Source organism: Pipistrellus kuhlii, unplaced genomic scaffold (genome assembly GCF_014108245.1).
Source record: "Pipistrellus kuhlii isolate mPipKuh1 unplaced genomic scaffold, mPipKuh1.p scaffold_m20_p_64, whole genome shotgun sequence".
Classification (NCBI taxonomy): Eukaryota; Metazoa; Chordata; class Mammalia; order Chiroptera; family Vespertilionidae; genus Pipistrellus; species Pipistrellus kuhlii.
The window spans coordinates 982,850-998,852 of record NW_023425567.1 but is presented as its reverse complement, the minus strand read 5'-3'; the positions used below and the strand labels follow the sequence as shown (position 1 = coordinate 998,852).

Here is a 16,003-nt window from a genome sequence, read left to right as displayed (position 1 = left end):
TTGCCCGAGGTCACCCAGGAGCTGCGGGTGGAGCCAGGACCAGCATCTGGGCCTCCTACCCCGCAGCCAAGGCCCCTCCAGCTCTGTGGGCTCTTCGGGGTGGGGCTCGGCCTGGGCCAGGCCCGGGGCGGCTGCGGACACAGGCGCCAGGCCCTCTGGCCCCGGTCACGACCGTGCAGGCTCACCAGGCAAACAGCGCAGCCTGAGCGGAGTTTACACCCGTCACCTACTGCTTCCAGCAGCCGGTCATCACTGGCACGAGGGACAGGAAGACTCAGAATTAAACCGTAAATGTAGACAGAGAAACACGAATGAACTCTGAGCCAGGCCTTCAGTGCGGTCACAGCCAGCCCGTCCTGGGAGGCAGGGACGTGCTTGTGCACGGGGGACTGGGGCCTCCCAGGATCACAGGAATGTGGGTATGTGGGTGAGATCCTGCCAGTCTCACCCCTCGGGAGCGGGCAGTGGTCACACAGTGAGGCCTGGCAGAGACAGGAAGAGCCCAGCTGGCAGCCAGCCCGCATGGGTCCGGGTCCCCACCTCCTCAGCACCGGGCAGAGGGCCAGAGGGCTCCCCCTGCCCCACGGGCTGCCGACTGCCGGCCGGCTGGGAGGTGGACAGGGCAAAGCCCTGGGCACCCAGGGCAGAGCCCAAAGGCTCTCGGCTCCGCCCCCGGGCAGGACCCTGGGCCCTCACCCCCGCCAGGAAGATCCTACCTGGACTGGGGGAAGCATGCCCCCCACATACCTTCGGAGCACATACCTTCCAGCAGGGGTCCTCAGAGGCTAGCACAGGGAGGAAGGGCAGAGAACATGTTAGTGGGCATCTGGGGAGCACCAATCAGGACTGGAGTCCGTCAGGCCGTGTGGCCAGGTTCTCACTCAGGGCATGATGGGAGAATCACAGCCCCAGTGTGGCCAGGTTTTCACCCAGGGCATGATGGGAGTATCACAACCCAGTGACACCTGGTTCTCACCCAGGGCATGATGGGAGTATCACAACCCAGTGACAGCTGGTTCTCACCCAGGGCATGATGGGAGAATCACAGCCCCAGTGACAGCTGGTTCTCGCCCAGGGCATGATGGGAGTATCACAGCCCAGTGACAGCTGGTTCTCACCAGGGCATTATGGGAGTATCACAGCCCAGTGACAGCTGGTTCTCATCCAGGGCATGATGGGAGAATCACAGCCCAGTGACAGCTGGTTTTCACCAGGGCATGATGGGAGTATCACAGCCCAGTGACAGCTGGTTCTCGCCCAGGGCATGATGGGAGTAAGGGTTTCTGCCCTGGTCACGGGAAGAACCCGCCATGGACCAGGCTCGCGGTGGCCCACGTGGCTGAGGAGCAGGGCAGTTGGGAACGTGGGGCGGAGGGAGGGCTCATGCCTCCAGTGAGAACACGGGGCTCACTCTGAGCTCCTGTTACCCATAACCCCTCACTGCAGTGAGTGATGCCCAGCACACCTCCCAGTGACCTCGCTGGCTACGGTGACACCAGCAGGGAGGCCCTGGCTGCAGATGCAGGTGCTGGGGGGGCCCTCCTGGCACAGGGTCCTCACCCTGACCCGGTCGGTTCTGTGGAGGGCGGTGCCACCGCAGTGGCCGTGGGCACCCGGGCCGGCTGCTCACCTCGTGCCGTGAGGAGCAGGGGGCCGTGCAGGTAGCTGGACGCCAGCCGCTTCCTCTGCGGGGACAGAAACAAACCGACAGCGGGCGCCCGCTCAGGCTGTGTCCCCGCCGGGCTCCCGGCCCCGAGGGATCCCGGGAGGCAGACCCGGGACAGGCCCGGAGACAGACACGGGGACAGGCCCCGAGACAGACACGGGGACAGGCCCGGAGACAGACACGGGACAGGCCCGGAGACAGACATGGGGACAGGCCCGGAGACAGACACGGGACAGGCCCCGAGACAGACACGGGACAGGCCCGGAGACAGACACGGGACAGGCCACAAACCGACCCCGGGCGCCCGCTCAGGCTGTGTCCCCGCCGGGCTCCTGGCCCCGCGGGATCCTGAGAGGCAGACACGGGGACAGGCCCGGGACGCGGGGCGGGCAGGGGGGCGGGGCCCTGTGTCCTCCCAGTGGGAAGGCCATAGGACCCACCCGGGGGCAGATCGGTAACAGAGGACTGTGGTGCCCCATCGCCTGTCTGTGTCCTCTCTCTTGGCGGTTCTGGGGTTCGGTGGGGAAACGGGGTGTACGGATGAGCTCCCAACCCCACTTTCCGCACGTGCCCCGGGAGCCCGGGGGCCAGACAAGGAGGGCCCTCTGCACCCGGCGGCCCCGCTGCCTCCGCCTCGGGTGGAGCTCCCTCCTCCCCCACCCCAACCCTTGACCCCCGCCACGGGGTCCCACGATGTGGCTCCAGTCCGGAACCCACTGCTCTGGCTGTGACTGTTCAGAAAGATTGTTCTAGAGTCTGTGTTTGGCTTAAACCATCTCTCAGAGGTGGTCCAACCTCGGGAGAAGCCCATGAAGGGCTGCCCTGACCTACTGTGTGCCCTGACCTACTTTGTGCCCTGACCTACCATGTGCCCTGACCAACTCTGTGCCCTAACCTACTGTGTGCCCTGACCTACTATGTGCCCTGACCTACCATGTGCCCTGACCTACTGTGTGCCATGACCTACCGTGTGCCCTGACCTACCGTGTGCCCTGACCTACTCTGTGCCCTGACCTACTGTGTGTCCTGACCTACTATGTCCCCTGACCTACTCTGTGCCCAGGCTCAGGGCACCGGTGCGTGGGTTCCTGATGTGCTCCCGGGTTGAGGGAGGGGGGCAGGAGGGGAAGAGGGGGAGCAGCAGCCTGTCCCCTCCAGGCCCCACAGAGCCTGTGGGCCTCAGGACTGCCTCTCTTGGGGGCGGCCCCAGCCGTGGGCTCCGGGGTCTCAGAGACACGGCTCCCGGGGCAGGGCCAGCGCGGTGCCCACTGCCTGTGCCAGGGGAGCCTCGGGACGCCGCTGTGCCTGCGACCTGCACCCCGTGAGCTCAGCCGACCCCTCCGTCTCCGCCTCCGCCCCTCAGCGGCCCCTGAGCTCGGGGGAAAGCACAGTGACCGCCTCTCCCCGGGGCGGGGGGGGGGCGGCAGCCGGGAAGGCGCTCACCTCCGGCTCCAGGAGGCTGCTGTAGGCGGGGTTGGCCGTGCTTCTCCGCTTCCGCTCCTGCCGCTTGCTCTGGATTTCTGCGGGGCAGACGCCGGTCACCCTCCCTCCCGGTCACCCTCCGTCTTGCCAGGGAACCCGCGGCTTCCCCAAAGCCCTGGCCATCACCCCCCCCCCCCCCATCCCACGCCCCTGTCTGCACAGGCTGGGGCCTCCAGGCACCGCTCCCCACCCCCGCCCCCGGGAAGGACACACCATGGCTCCGGCGGGAAGGACGCAGGCAGGGTGGCAGGTCCGGGGCCCCGGTGCCATCCAGCTGGGGCCCTCGGACCTCGGGCAGCAGGTGCCTTTGGGCAGACGCCGGCCCGGCTGAGCCGCCCGTGAGGCGAAGGGCTCCGGGCCAGGCCTGCAGCTCAGGGGCCGCCCCACGAGGCCCGGCCCGGAGCCTTCAGGAGGCCAGGCTGGCAGTGGGCGGGCCTCCAGGCGCTGTTCACCCTCGGGCGCTGCTCTCTGGCCAGGGGACCCAGAACCCACTGCTCCGGTCCGATTCCTGCCGACCACCCGCTGCCCCCCCCCCCCGCCCCTGTGCACAAGGGGGACCTCACCTTCCAGGTGCTCCGCGGTAACCAGGCCTAGCGCCACCATGAAGGCGATTTTCTGAGGGAAGGAAGCAGAGAGGTGTAACCTCGGCTTCATGGTCCATCCATCCACTCATTCATTCATCACTCACTCACCAGGCAATGCTGAGACCCGTGCGCTGGCCCCTTCCTGTCTCCTTCACTTTAAGCTAACGGGCTTTCTCTGGCCGGGGCCACACCCGAGACCCACGTCACACCTGTCCTCACGCCATCCTAGCGCCTCGGACCCGGCGTGTCTCAGCACCCCTCGTTCTTATGCCCCTGACGGTGTGAGGGGCAGGGACTTCACAGCGGGCGGGGGGAGAGAACACAGAGAGGAAATGCCTTTTCTTTTATTTTTTTAATATATATTTCTTTATTGATTTCAGAGATGAAAGTAGAGGGAAAGAGAAACATCAATGATGAGAATTATTGATCGGCTGCCTCCTGCACGCCCCCTACTGGGGATTGAGGCCGCAACCTGGGCCCGTGCCCTTGGCTGGAATCGAACCTGGGACCCTTAAGTCCGCAGGCCGACGCTCTATCCATTAAGCCCACTAGGGGGGGAAATGCCTTTTCGTTACATCCTGTCAGGGATTCTGACTGGCCACCCGGCTGAAGAGGGCCTGGCAGGGTTCCCACCGGGACCTTCCCTTCACCCCATCTCCCCCCCTTTTTTATTTTTTATTTTTGGCTAATCCTCACCTGAGGATGCTTTCCCATTGATTTTTAGAGAGTGGAAAGGAGGAGGGAAGACAGAAATATTGATGTGAGAGATACCTCGACTGGCTGCCTTGGGCATGCACCTGACCGTCCCAATGAGGCTGGGCTCGAACCTGCAACCGAGGAATGTGCCCTTAACAGGAATGGAACCCAGACCCTTCCATCTGCAGGCCGACGCCATCCACTGAGCCAGCCAGCTAGGGAGGAGTCAGCGTGCACTGCCCTCGCTCCGGGAGTTCTGGGGCACATGCGGACCTTTAACAATGTGTATGTGGTGGGATTTATAGATATTTCCCTCTGCAGTGTTTGTTTTTGAATTTTGGCTAGAGGCTTAGGTTATACAGCAAGTCAGCTGTGCCTTATTTCAGTCCCTACGGTTCACATTTTACATTTAGATTTCGGATCCAGCTGAAACTGGTTTGGCTCAGTGGATGGAGTGTCAGCCTGCGGACTGAAAGGTCCCAGGTTCGATTCCGGTCAAAGGCATGTACCTTGGTTGTGGGCACATCCCCAGTGGGGGGGGGGGGTGCAGGAGGCAGCTGATTGTTTGTTTTTGTCTTTTGTTTTTAAATATATTTTATTGATTTTTTACAGAGAGAAAGGGACAGAGACAGAGAACCAGAAACGTCGATGAGAGAGAAATGTCGACAAGCCGCCTCCTACACACCCCCCATTGGGGATGTGCCCGCAACCAACGTACATGCCCTTGATCGGAATCGAACCTGGGACCCTTCAGTCCGCAGACCGACGCTCTATCCACTGAGCCAAACTGGTTTCGCTGATTGGTTTCTAACCCTCTATCCCTCTCCCTTCCTCTCTGTAATAAATCAATAAAATATATTTTTTTAAGAAGAAAAGAAATAGATTTCGGAGCCACCTGGAATTTATCTGAGAGTAAGGGGATCCATGGGCATATTTACTGGGATGATGTCAAAGCTATAAATTAGCCGAAACCGGTTTGGCTCAGTGGATAGAGCGTCAGCCTGCGGACTGAAAGGTCCCGGATTTGATTCCAGTCCAGGGCATGTACATTGGTTGGGGGCACATCCCCGGTAGGGGGTGTGCAAGAGGCAACTGATCGATGTTTCTCTCTCATTGACGTTTCTAGCTCTCTATCTCTCTCCCTTCCTCTCTGAAAAAAATCAATAATATATATATATTTTTAAAAAGCTATAAATTAACTCTATAACACCAACATTTCCTATCAAACCATGGTGTGCCTCTCTTCTTTTCACCTTCAGGGGCTTCAAACTTTCAAGTGGGTGTTGAATACTTTATTGCTATTATTCCGAGGCATTTACTCTGCTTGTTGCTATGGTGAATGGTCTGTAAAGTTTTGTACGCTAATATTACACCCGCCACCACACGGAATTCTCTTAGGGTCTGTGGCAGTTTTTCATCCATTTTCTGAAGTTCAGGGCTGCGTGGACCGGTCAGCAGCCAGCCTGGCCCTCACCCTCTGACATCGCTGCATCAGGCCCTTCCCGCCCACTAAGGTCAGTGCCTGCCCTGGGCTGTGTCTCCACGGGGACTGACCGTTCCCCCGTACCCAGGGGGTCATTCAATGTGTGAGCTACAGGATTTCATAAGCTTTTGGGGGTTATACTTAGAAATCACTAAAGCATCACCACACCAAGAACGGTGGGTGCCCGCATCCCAGTCCCGTCAGAGGCGCCCCGGGTTAATGCAAGACCAACGCCGACGACGAGGGGCCCCAGAGCGGCTGCAGGGGGAACCGGTCCAGCAGCTCCCGCCAGCCGGTACAAGGCCAGGCTGAGGTGCGGTGCCCCTGGGACCCCTATCCCTCCTGGTCCCCTCTGAGCTGGAGTCTGGACACAGCCACGCCTTCATCCCCACCCAGGTTTTATCTGTTGCTGCTCTGGGTCTGCGGATGGGGACACCCGAGAGTGATCCTGATGGGATGCACGCTGATGAATTCCAAGAGGTGGTGACCTCCTTATTTCCGAAAGGTCCTTCTCGTGGCAGAGTGAACGGACGGGGGGACCCATCCAGGGGCAGGGGGACCAGAGCCGGGGAGAGCCGGGCAGAATGGGGCCTCGGAAGCGGGGATGGTGTGGAGGCGGCAGCATCTGAGCGCACAGGTGTGACCCCGAGGCGGCCGGGCTACGGTGCGCTCAGGCCTCATGGGGCTGGCCCCGCTCCGGCTGGCTGTGCGGGGCACACGGTGGTCCGAGGGTGGCCAGCTCAGTCAGGTGACGCCCGAGGCCAGGACAAGGGGTGGGGGGGTCCTCGGGCACTCTGCCCGGACCGCGCTAGCACAGGTTGGAAGGCGCCCTGCTGCTCCGAGCCTTCCTTTAAAAGGAACCTTGACAAAGACTTTTATGCCGAGACCGCTGTAATTGCAAGTTCTATTTAAGCCGTTACATGTATTTATGATAATTATAGTTAGATGTAATTACACTAATTGTATAAATGAGCAATAATAGACTAAGATAACTTGGAGAGAACAAAGAACCCGCCAGAAAGCCCTCGGAAGGTTAAGAGTGGGGCAAGACCCCTGGGGGCAGAGGCTGCTCGTGTGAGCCTGGGCTCCGAGCCAGATCAGCGCTCCCGGTGCATACAGCAGGTGCTCCGAGTGCTCCCGGTGCATACAGCAGGTGCTCCGAGTGCTCCCGGTGCATACAGCAGGTGCTCCGAGTGCTCCCGGTGCATACAGCAGGTGCTCCGAGTGCTCCCAGTGCATACAGCAGGTGCTCCGAGTGCTCCCAGTGCATACAGCAGGTGCTCCGAGTGCTCCCGGTGCATACAGCAGGTGCTCCAAGTGCTCCCCCCGTTGCCATGGACCTCAAACGCCTGTCTCTCCTGAGATAAAATTGGGCCTGGGGCCCTGAGGAGCCTTGGCTCCCAGTCAGCCTGGACGAATCCCACAGGCCAGCCCTCACATCCCTCTCCTGCTCAGAGCTACGCCAGGCTCCCTGGTGCCCAGGAATGAGGTGCTGCCGGGGCTCCACGGAGCCAGCTGCGGGCCGTCTGAGCAGGCGGCACAGACCGCCGACTCTCCGGGCATGCTGGGCCCTCCCACCTCCATGCGGTCGCCCGGGCAGCACCCTCTGCCTGACCCGCATCCCTCTTGCCGCCTGCCCCTCTGCTGAGACCCTGCCTGTTCCTCCGGGCCCTGCTGGCCACTCCCCTCGTGGGCAAGCCCTCAGGTCCTCCCAGGTGGAAGCACGGCCCTCGCCCTGCACCTCTGAGTCTGACTGTGCCCCTCTCTGCGACGCCTGGCATGTTCACCCAAGTCCCGTGCCTGCCTGCCACAGGGCGAGTGGCCCTGGGGCCAGGACTACGCCCGTCCTTGCCTGGGCCCCACCCTCGGCACAGAGCCTGGCATGCGTCATCCTCACGAATAACTGAATGCACAAAGGTTCCTTCTTGTAATAAAGACATTAACAAAAACGATCCTAAAGAGCAAGCCCAGAGGGCTGGGTGGTCAGGGAGGGCTGCCCGGAGGAGACAACGTCTGCAGTAAACGTGAGAAAAGGGGAGTTTGCAGGGACAGAGGGGGCCAGGCAGCCCAGGCAGCACCAGGGCCCTCACTGCTGGGACCCAGACCCGCTGCCTCCTCCACTTCCATGGGTGCAGGTGGTGCATTAGGAGGGGTAGGGAGAGTCCGTCCTCCTTCCTGCTTCTCACAGGGGTTGGCAAGGGGGTGCTGTGTACAGTTCTGGAAAGTTCTATGGGCACCTTCCGGAGACACCTGCGCCTCCGCCGCCAGCCGTGGGCAGCGGTTGACTTCTCAGGTAAAAGTATGTTCTGCCCGCCTTCAGGCACTCGTGATTGGTCACGGGCAGAGAGAAGAGTTGTGATTGGCCACACCAGAGAAGAGCCGTGATTGGTCACAGGCAAAGAGCTGTGATTGGTCACAGCAGAGAGAAGTGATTGGTCACAGCAGAGAGAAGAGCCGTGATTGGTCATGGGCAGAGAGAAGAGCAGTGATTGGTCACAGAGAGAGGAGAGTGGTGATTGGTCACAGCAGAGAGGAGAGCGGTGATTGGTCACAGCAGAGAGGAGAGCGGTGATTGGTCACAGCAGAGAGGAGAGTGGTGATTGGTCACAGCAGAGAAAGAGCCGTGATTGGTCACAGGCAGAGAGCAGAGTCATGATTGGTCACAGCAGAGAGCAGAGTCGTGATTGGTCATAGCAGAGAGAAGAGCGGTGATTGGTCACAGCAGAGAGGAGAGCGGTGATTGGTCACAGCAGAGAGGAGAGCGGTGATTGGTCACAGCAGAGAGGAGAGTGGTGATTGGTCACAGGCAGAGAAAGAGCCGTGATTGGTCACAGGCAGAGAGCAGAGTCATGATTGGTCACAGCAGAGAGCAGAGTCGTGATTGGTCACAGCAGAGAGCAGAGTCGTGATTGGTCACAGCAGAGAGCTGTGATTGGTCACAGCAGAGAGAAGAGCGGTGATTGGTCACAGGCAGAGAGCAGAGTAGTGATTGGTCACAGCAGAGAGGAGAGTGGTGATTGGTCACAGCAGAGAGCAGAGTCGTGATTGGTCACAGCAGAGAGCTGTGATTGGTCACAGCAGAGAGGAGAGCGGTGATTGGTCACAGCAGAGAGGAGCCTGGGATGCTGTGGGCCACTGGTGGTTCCTCCGAGGCAGCAGGGCCCTGAGGACGGGCGTGACCACGGAGGGACCAGGCTGTGGGATCGGGATGGGGGTGACGGTCCGGGGCTCCCCCCACAGCACCGCCGGGAGGGAAGACGTGCCTCCATTTCAGACGGGACAGGGGGTTCCCCGTGGCACCCCGGACCCAGCCACGGGATGCAAACCCAGGCCCAGGCTCCAGCCTGCTCAGCGGCCCCCGGCGCCCCCGCACAGGCCGACTCCCCGCACCCCGACAGCAGCCCTGCACAGCACCTACCTCGGGGTCTTCCTGGCTCGGGGGCCGGCCTTCCTCCCCTTTGGCGGCCTGAGCTCCCTGAGGCGGCTCCTCCGAGGGCGGCCGCGGCCCGGCCTCGCTCTCGGGCTGTGTCTGCACCTGAGGCTGGATGATGATGACCTGGAAGGCACGGCGCAGGCGGGGTGAAGGGGTGTGGGGGTTAGGAGGGGTGAGGGTGGGGGGGAGGGAAGCAGGAGGGGGAGCTGGGGGGGCGCAGGGTGACCCAGGTCTGTCACCCCGGAGGGCGCGGGCCCTGGAGCGCCGGATGGCGGGAGGGGGCGGCTGTGGAGCTCTGCAGCCTGTGGCAGGGCGTGTGCCGCCGCCGCCCTTCACCGCGGAGACAGCCTGGGGAGCAGGGGCCTGGCCGAGGACCCGGGGCCGGGTTGGGTCCTGTGCTCCGGGCCCCCGCTGGTGCCTTTGGGAGGTCAGGCCGCCTCTACCCTCAGCGTCCTCAGGAGAGGTTAACCCCCGACTCAGATGCAGGTAAACTGAGGCCGCGGGGGAGCCGAGGGCTGCATGACCTGGCCACCCACCTCCTCCATCCCCTTCGGCCCCAGGCCACTGTGTCCGAGGTGCTCCCACTTGGCCAGGAGGGGGCGGGAGGGTGGGCATAAAGCTGCTTTTCTCACTCTGAGGAGCCCTGCCGAGCCCAGGGGTGGGTGGGCGTGTGGAGGAGGGGGGGTGGGCTCCAGGCCTCACAGAATCACCCTGAGCAGCCCCACTTTAGGCAGCCCCCACCCAGGGTCAGGGCACCCCCACCAGGGGTCAGGGCGGCCCCCACCCGGGGTCAGGGCGGCCCCTGGGTCTGATGGAAGCTCAGAGGCTGGAAAGTCTGAAACTGACTCCCCTGGGTGGCTCGCTCCCCTCGGGCTCAGCTCTTTCATTTCTGTTCTTAGACAGGAAATGGGGGAAATCCTTATATTTCTTGGGTCCAGGGGAAGGAACTCAGGGCGGAGCCAGGAGTAACTTGGACTGGCATTTCCCCCTGAGAACGGGTGTGACTTGTGAATCGTGATGGCTGCTTCTTCCTATCACAGTTTAAAACCCCGGCATTCTCTGGATGGGAATAACGCCCGTCTATATTCACAGGGAGAAAAACACGAAGGTCCCCCACAGCAAGAAGGGAAAAGAATATCCTCGCCGAAACCGGTGTGGCTCAGTGGATAGAGCGTCGGCCTGCGGACTGAAAGGTCCCAGGTTCGATTCCGTCAAGGGCATGTACCTTGGTTGCGAACACATCCCCAGTGGGGGGGTGTGCAGGAGGCAGCTGGTTGATGTTTCTCTCATCGATGTTTCTAACTCTTTATCCCTCTCTCTTCCTCTCTGTGAAAAATCAATAAAACACATTTAAAAAGAAAAAGAAGAAGAAGAAGAATATCCTCAAATGACACACAGAGTTCTTGAGGAGTACAGGAGAAACATTCAAGTTCAATAACCAAACAACTCAGCTCCAACAGTATCTGTTTGTCCAACTGAATGAAGTGCTGAAATCAACACCCCCCCACGCGGCTGCTCCGCACACTCTGGACGGGCCGCCTGGTCCACACTCCCTCGTGGGCCCGCCCTGGTCCACCTCCTCATGGGACCGCGTCAGACCAGCCCCTGACAACGCTTCCGGCTTTTGGAATCCCTGGGGACACGGTCCCGAGGTGGCAGGGCACATAAATACGCTGCGGGCAGAGCCAGGGTGGCAGAAGGGGAGTGCCGGCCCTCAGGCTGGGGAGTGACAGCCATGCCGGCCACAGACAAGAGGGGGGCAGCCTGGCGGACCCCAAACTGTGGCCAGGAAAAGAGGCCGAAGGAAGGAAATGCCACTTTGGATACAGCCGAAGGCCTCAAAGCAGTCCGAGGCGCTTGGAGGGAAACAGGGAGACGATCTTAGTTTTAAATCAGATTTTTCTAAAAAATCACAGGTTTTTCCAGTCAGACTCCTGGGTCCGAAAGTCCTTGGCCGCCTCACTCCACCAGCACAGCCACAGTCAGCGTGGGCTCCCCTGCGTCACCCCTCCCGCCACATTGCAGGAGGCAGGCACCCCAGTGAACAGAGTAATTATCGCCCTGACCAGGCATTCTGGTTTCACTGGAATTAACTTGCTGGGCCATAGAGTCTTCCAGTCACACACCCGTTTATCTGCACCCCCATTCATTCATGCATGTGTGGGTCCACCACCTGACCACTCATTTGTGCCCCGTTTATCCCTTCGCCCACCTGGCCACCCAGCCCTGTCTTTCCTCGGCCCGGCCGTTCCCCGGCGCCTCCTGGAGGGCACGCGGGCCTGCCGCTCGGCTCACCTTGCTGTCGGTGCTGATGAGCAGGGGCTGCACCTTGATGCTGTCGCTGACCACGGACACGGCATTGCCGGGCGCCGCGGAGAGGATGGCGTAGGCCACCCCGGCGGCCGGCTCGGCGAGGGCCTGGGGCTGGCTGCCGGGCGCTGGCGCATGGCTCACGGTGTTGTTGGCGGTGGGGAGGGCGGGGCTGGGGTTCTTGGCGCTGACCACGGCGGCCTTCCGGAAGGCTGGGGGCTGGGGCGGCCGGTCCCGGGCGGGGGTGACGGGGAGGCTGTCTGGAATCAGAGTCTTTGGCCTAACCTGGGGGAGGGAGACGGACGGATGGACAGGTGGACGATGGAGATATTTAACCATGGCCCCCGTTTACCAGTAAAACCCCCTCCCCGCAAGGCCCGGTCCAGAAATGAGTCGTTCAAGCAGCAGTGCTGTGAGGCGGCCATTCTGGGCCAGCCCAGCTCATTCCTCGTTTTAGAATCCTGTCGTCACCCACTGCGCTGATTTCCCAGATCCTCTGGGAACCGCCGGTGCTGGTCCGAACGCTCGGAGGGCGGGAGGAGCCGGCGAGGGAACGGGCTCCGCCAGCTCAGTGCCCGCCAAAGCCTCCGCGCCGAGGGGCTGGGGCAGCGGCCGCAGACAGACGGACAGACCCCGGCGCCCAGCCTGGGCTGCTTACCTGAGGTAGCACTGCCACTCCTTGCCCGGCCAGCCTCTGCAGGGAGCTGACCTGAGGCCCCGGGACAGGCACTGCAGTGATGGACCCCAGAGCCTGGAAGACAGGGCGCGGCTGAGCGGCCGGTCAGCAAGGAACCCGCCCCCCGGCTCCCCGACCTGCGGCCCCGGCCTCAGCCCTCCGGCCTCCACCAGGGAGCTGCAAGCACATGCCTGGTGTTTACAGCCCACCTCCTCCCCGCGCCCGTCTGTGGGGCTGTTACAGCGGCTCAAGCCGCCCAAGACCGCCTCCCAGAGGCTGCGATCTGAGCCTTCCTTCTGGTTGGTGCTCGGACACCAGCGACCCTGCCTTAGAAATGCAGTTGGGGATGAGGGAGGGGACGCAGGGGCGGCTGAACAGAGGCAGCGAGGGCAGGGCCCACGTCAGCGGAGAAATAGCTTTGCTTTGACCCGGTTCTCTGCCAGAAACCGAATGTTGTCACTAGTGGTTAAACGTGAAAAGAAGGATGGCCAACCTTAACGGCTCTGAATGGTCCAAGCTAATCACAGTTTAGTGGAGACATTGGTAGCTAAAGCAGCCTCCACCTGTTAACCATATGCAAATTCTTGCTGATTGGCTATTATTGGAATTTCCTGCCAAAAGGATATGGGTGTTTCCCAGAGACTCAATAAAGAGAGAGCGCTGAGGCCGGTGTTGCTCAGTGGATAGAACATTAGCCTGCGGACTGAAGGGTCCCGAGTTCGATTCCGGTCAAAGGCATGTGCCTTGGTTGCGGGCACATCTCCAGTAGGGGGTGTGCAGGAGGCAGCTGATAGATGATTCTCATCGATGTTTCTATCTATCCCTTTCTCTTCCTCTTTGTAAAAAATGAATAAAATATATATTTTTTAAAAAATAAGAGAGCAAAGGCCAGAGCAGGGGTAGTCCTCCCCCTGGAGGACTCCTGCCTGACCCCCCCCCCCCTCATTTTCCCAAATTAACTCTTCATTTGTGTGCAGCTTCTCCAGGACCCGAACCCCGAAGAGGAACCCTGAACCATGCGGGACATGAGAAGGGATCCCACATCCGGTGCCCGAGGCACAGCTCCCACCCTCGGTCACCAGCAGGAAACGGCCCACCGCCCTCTGGGCCTCGGAACCCCACCGCCTCGGCGCCCTGGGGTGTCACGGGGGAGGCGCACAGCGTCCTCCCGGGGCGCCCGCCGAGGCCCAGCACGCTTGGCTGGGGAGAGGCCTCCAGGCGCGGGCAGCGGCCTGAGGGGCGGCCCCAGGGCCGGTGTGCAGCCCCAAGGACAGAGACAGATGTCCACACCCAGCAAGCACCACCCAGACCGCAGGCAGAACGTTCCTCAGACCCAGGGCGCGGGTTCGAGTCCCTGAGCCGGCAGCCGCGGTTTTCTAACCTGCTGGCACCATTAGCTGGCTGAGCAGCCACTCGGTGCCGGCCACGCGGGGCCCCGCCCACTCTGTGCCGGGCCAGGACGTGAACCCAACCTGACACCCCTCGGCCAGCAGAGGCGGAGGAGGACAGGAAGGGGAGGGGGTCTGCCTGCCGATTCCCTCAGATCTGGGGGTGACTATAGGACCCCCGTGAGGGTGAGGAAACCGGGGCGGGGGTGGTGGGGGGAATGACCTGCCCCAGGCAAATGGCTGGTGAGAGGCATTGGAGGGACCCAAGGGTGGGCTGAATCCCACCAACACCCCCCACCCTGTCCGGTGGGAGGAGCGGGGACATGGAGCTCTGAGTCCCCTGCAGGGTCAGCACGGCCCTCGGACGTACAGTGGGGGCTGGGGAGTCTGGATGGAGCGGAGGCGTTGTGTCCCAGCTGCCGCGGGGCTCGGCACACAGGAGGCGCTTAATAAACGCACTCCCTCTCAGAAGTGCGTCCCGCGGGACAGAGGGACCTGACATTTGGGGGTGGCACTTTGGTGTGGGAGGTGACGGTTGTGGGAGAACCACTGGGAGCTCGGAGTGGGGGCCCATGGCCAGGTGGCCCCTCTGTGCAGAATGGGAAGCATCCTCCTGCTGCTCCCACTTCAGATCTCTCTGGACCAGCGCCCTCCTCTCCTGACTCAGTTTCCCACTCCTGTGGTGGGGCCACCAGGCTCACATGGTCAGACCGTCACCAGGAAAGGTCTCCTGAACTTGACACTGAGGTGACCCAGGCCTGTGGCAGGGGCACGGGGACCACAGCCCCCCGGGCAGCCCCGCAGCCGAAGCTCGAGGCCCTCGCTGTGAGCTCGCTCCCTCTGCAGGAGAGCCCTGTCTCACCTCACTCTTTCTCCGGCGGCTTCTGGGCGCCAGCCCCCTTATGCTGGGCGGGCTCCCCACCCAGGACCCACCCCAGCCTCCCCACACCCCCAAAGCCTCAGGAAGGTCCCTGACCGCCCGGCGTCCGTTTCCGCAGGCGGAGCCGTGCCCTGTGCTCAGAGTGGCTGCGCCACGAAGGGAGAGCGTACGTGAAGGGTTTTAGCGCTGCAGCTGAGGGCAGTGACCGAGGCTCCACACGGGCCTGTCTGTGCCTGGTGGGCACTGCTGGGCTCGGCCACAGCGCCCTCTCCCCCGGCACCACGTCACAGCCTGCAGGGGAGGGCGTGGAGCGGCACCGGGCAGGTCAGCAGCGCCCACAGGCGGACCCGTGGCCTGCGACCCAGGCTCCCCGGAAAGAGGCAGGTTCCCGCGAGGTGCCGGGGCGGGGCTGAGGCGGGTGACAGAGGCTGTCACCAAGTTCACGGCAACGCCTGACCGTGGAACCCAGACCTCCTCACCCTGAGCCTCTTCTCATCACTCAGCTCCCGGGGGTGGCGGCAGGTGAGCAAGGAGGTCATGGCCTGCCCGTTAGCCCGGCGAGAGGCTCCAAATGGAATCTCACCGCCAGTGACCGCCAGTGCTGCCCTCACTCACCCTTCAATGGCAGAGAGACTGGGGTTTCCCTGCGGGGGGGGAGGGTGTTTGAGGGGAGACCCAGGGGGCCTGATGATCAGGGGGTGAGGGCCCCAGGGCTGCTGCTGGGCCGCCCGGGGCAGTGGACTTTGGGAACCCACTTGCCCTCTTTGGAGACCGGGAACAGGTGGAGACGGGCGGTCCTGCCACGAGGTGCGTATGGGCAGTCACCGCCCACGCCCTCTCCGGCTGCCCGTGGTGCTGCTGGCTAAGGCCCTGAATCCCCGACTGAGCGCTAACCCTGCCCAGCCAGGCCCAGCCCTTCCCGGGACCCTCCCTCCTGCACCTCAATCCCCTCTTTCTGGGCTTCACTCCTTTATTTGGGGGATACCCCGCCAAACTCCCTGCCCCCCAAGGTCAGGCCCTGCACCCGGAGCTGCGTGGAGATGCCGGCAGTGGGACCCCGGTTGTGCTAAGAGCTCGGAGGCCGTTCAGTCTGAGCCATGCCCTTCGGTTACGGAGGGCCGCCTGCCTTCTGGTCTGCCGGCCCGGCCTGGCCCGGGCATCGGTGCTGCCGAGTGGGCTCGGGCGCAGCTCAGAGGCTAACATGGGAGGGGAGGGAGGGAGGGAGGGAGGTGTGTCATGTGGGCTCACCTGGGGCTGCCCCTGCGGGCACTGATCACTCTGAATCAAGCAAAGACGCCCATTCACACTCACACTACCCTAATGGGTGACACGCGGGCCTTGGGGGAGCGACACAGAACGGTCCTGAGAGAGGCCTGGCGTCCATCAAAGAGAAAACAAAAGAAGG

At 62.2% G+C, this 16,003-nt stretch overlaps 1 protein-coding gene across 2 annotated transcripts in view; it reads right to left on the bottom strand.

The window, feature by feature from the left end:
- Positions 1-16,003, bottom strand: part of PHF21B (PHD finger protein 21B) — a 37,195-nt gene that overhangs the window by 4,619 nt on the left and 16,573 nt on the right. Inside the window, exons 2-8 of one of the 2 annotated variants that reach the window (XM_036420259.2) lie at positions 12,313-12,405; positions 11,640-11,939; positions 9,330-9,467; positions 3,712-3,763; positions 3,110-3,186; positions 1,631-1,685; positions 763-785 (exon numbers count right to left, since the gene is read on the bottom strand). In XM_036420259.2, the coding sequence (XP_036276152.1) occupies positions 763-785; positions 1,631-1,685; positions 3,110-3,186; positions 3,712-3,763; positions 9,330-9,467; positions 11,640-11,939; positions 12,313-12,405 (738 nt within the window). The remainder of the gene's footprint in view (positions 1-762; positions 786-1,630; positions 1,686-3,109; positions 3,187-3,711; positions 3,764-9,329; positions 9,468-11,639; positions 11,940-12,312; positions 12,406-16,003) is intronic. The other variant, XM_045575093.1, reaches the window with a different exon arrangement.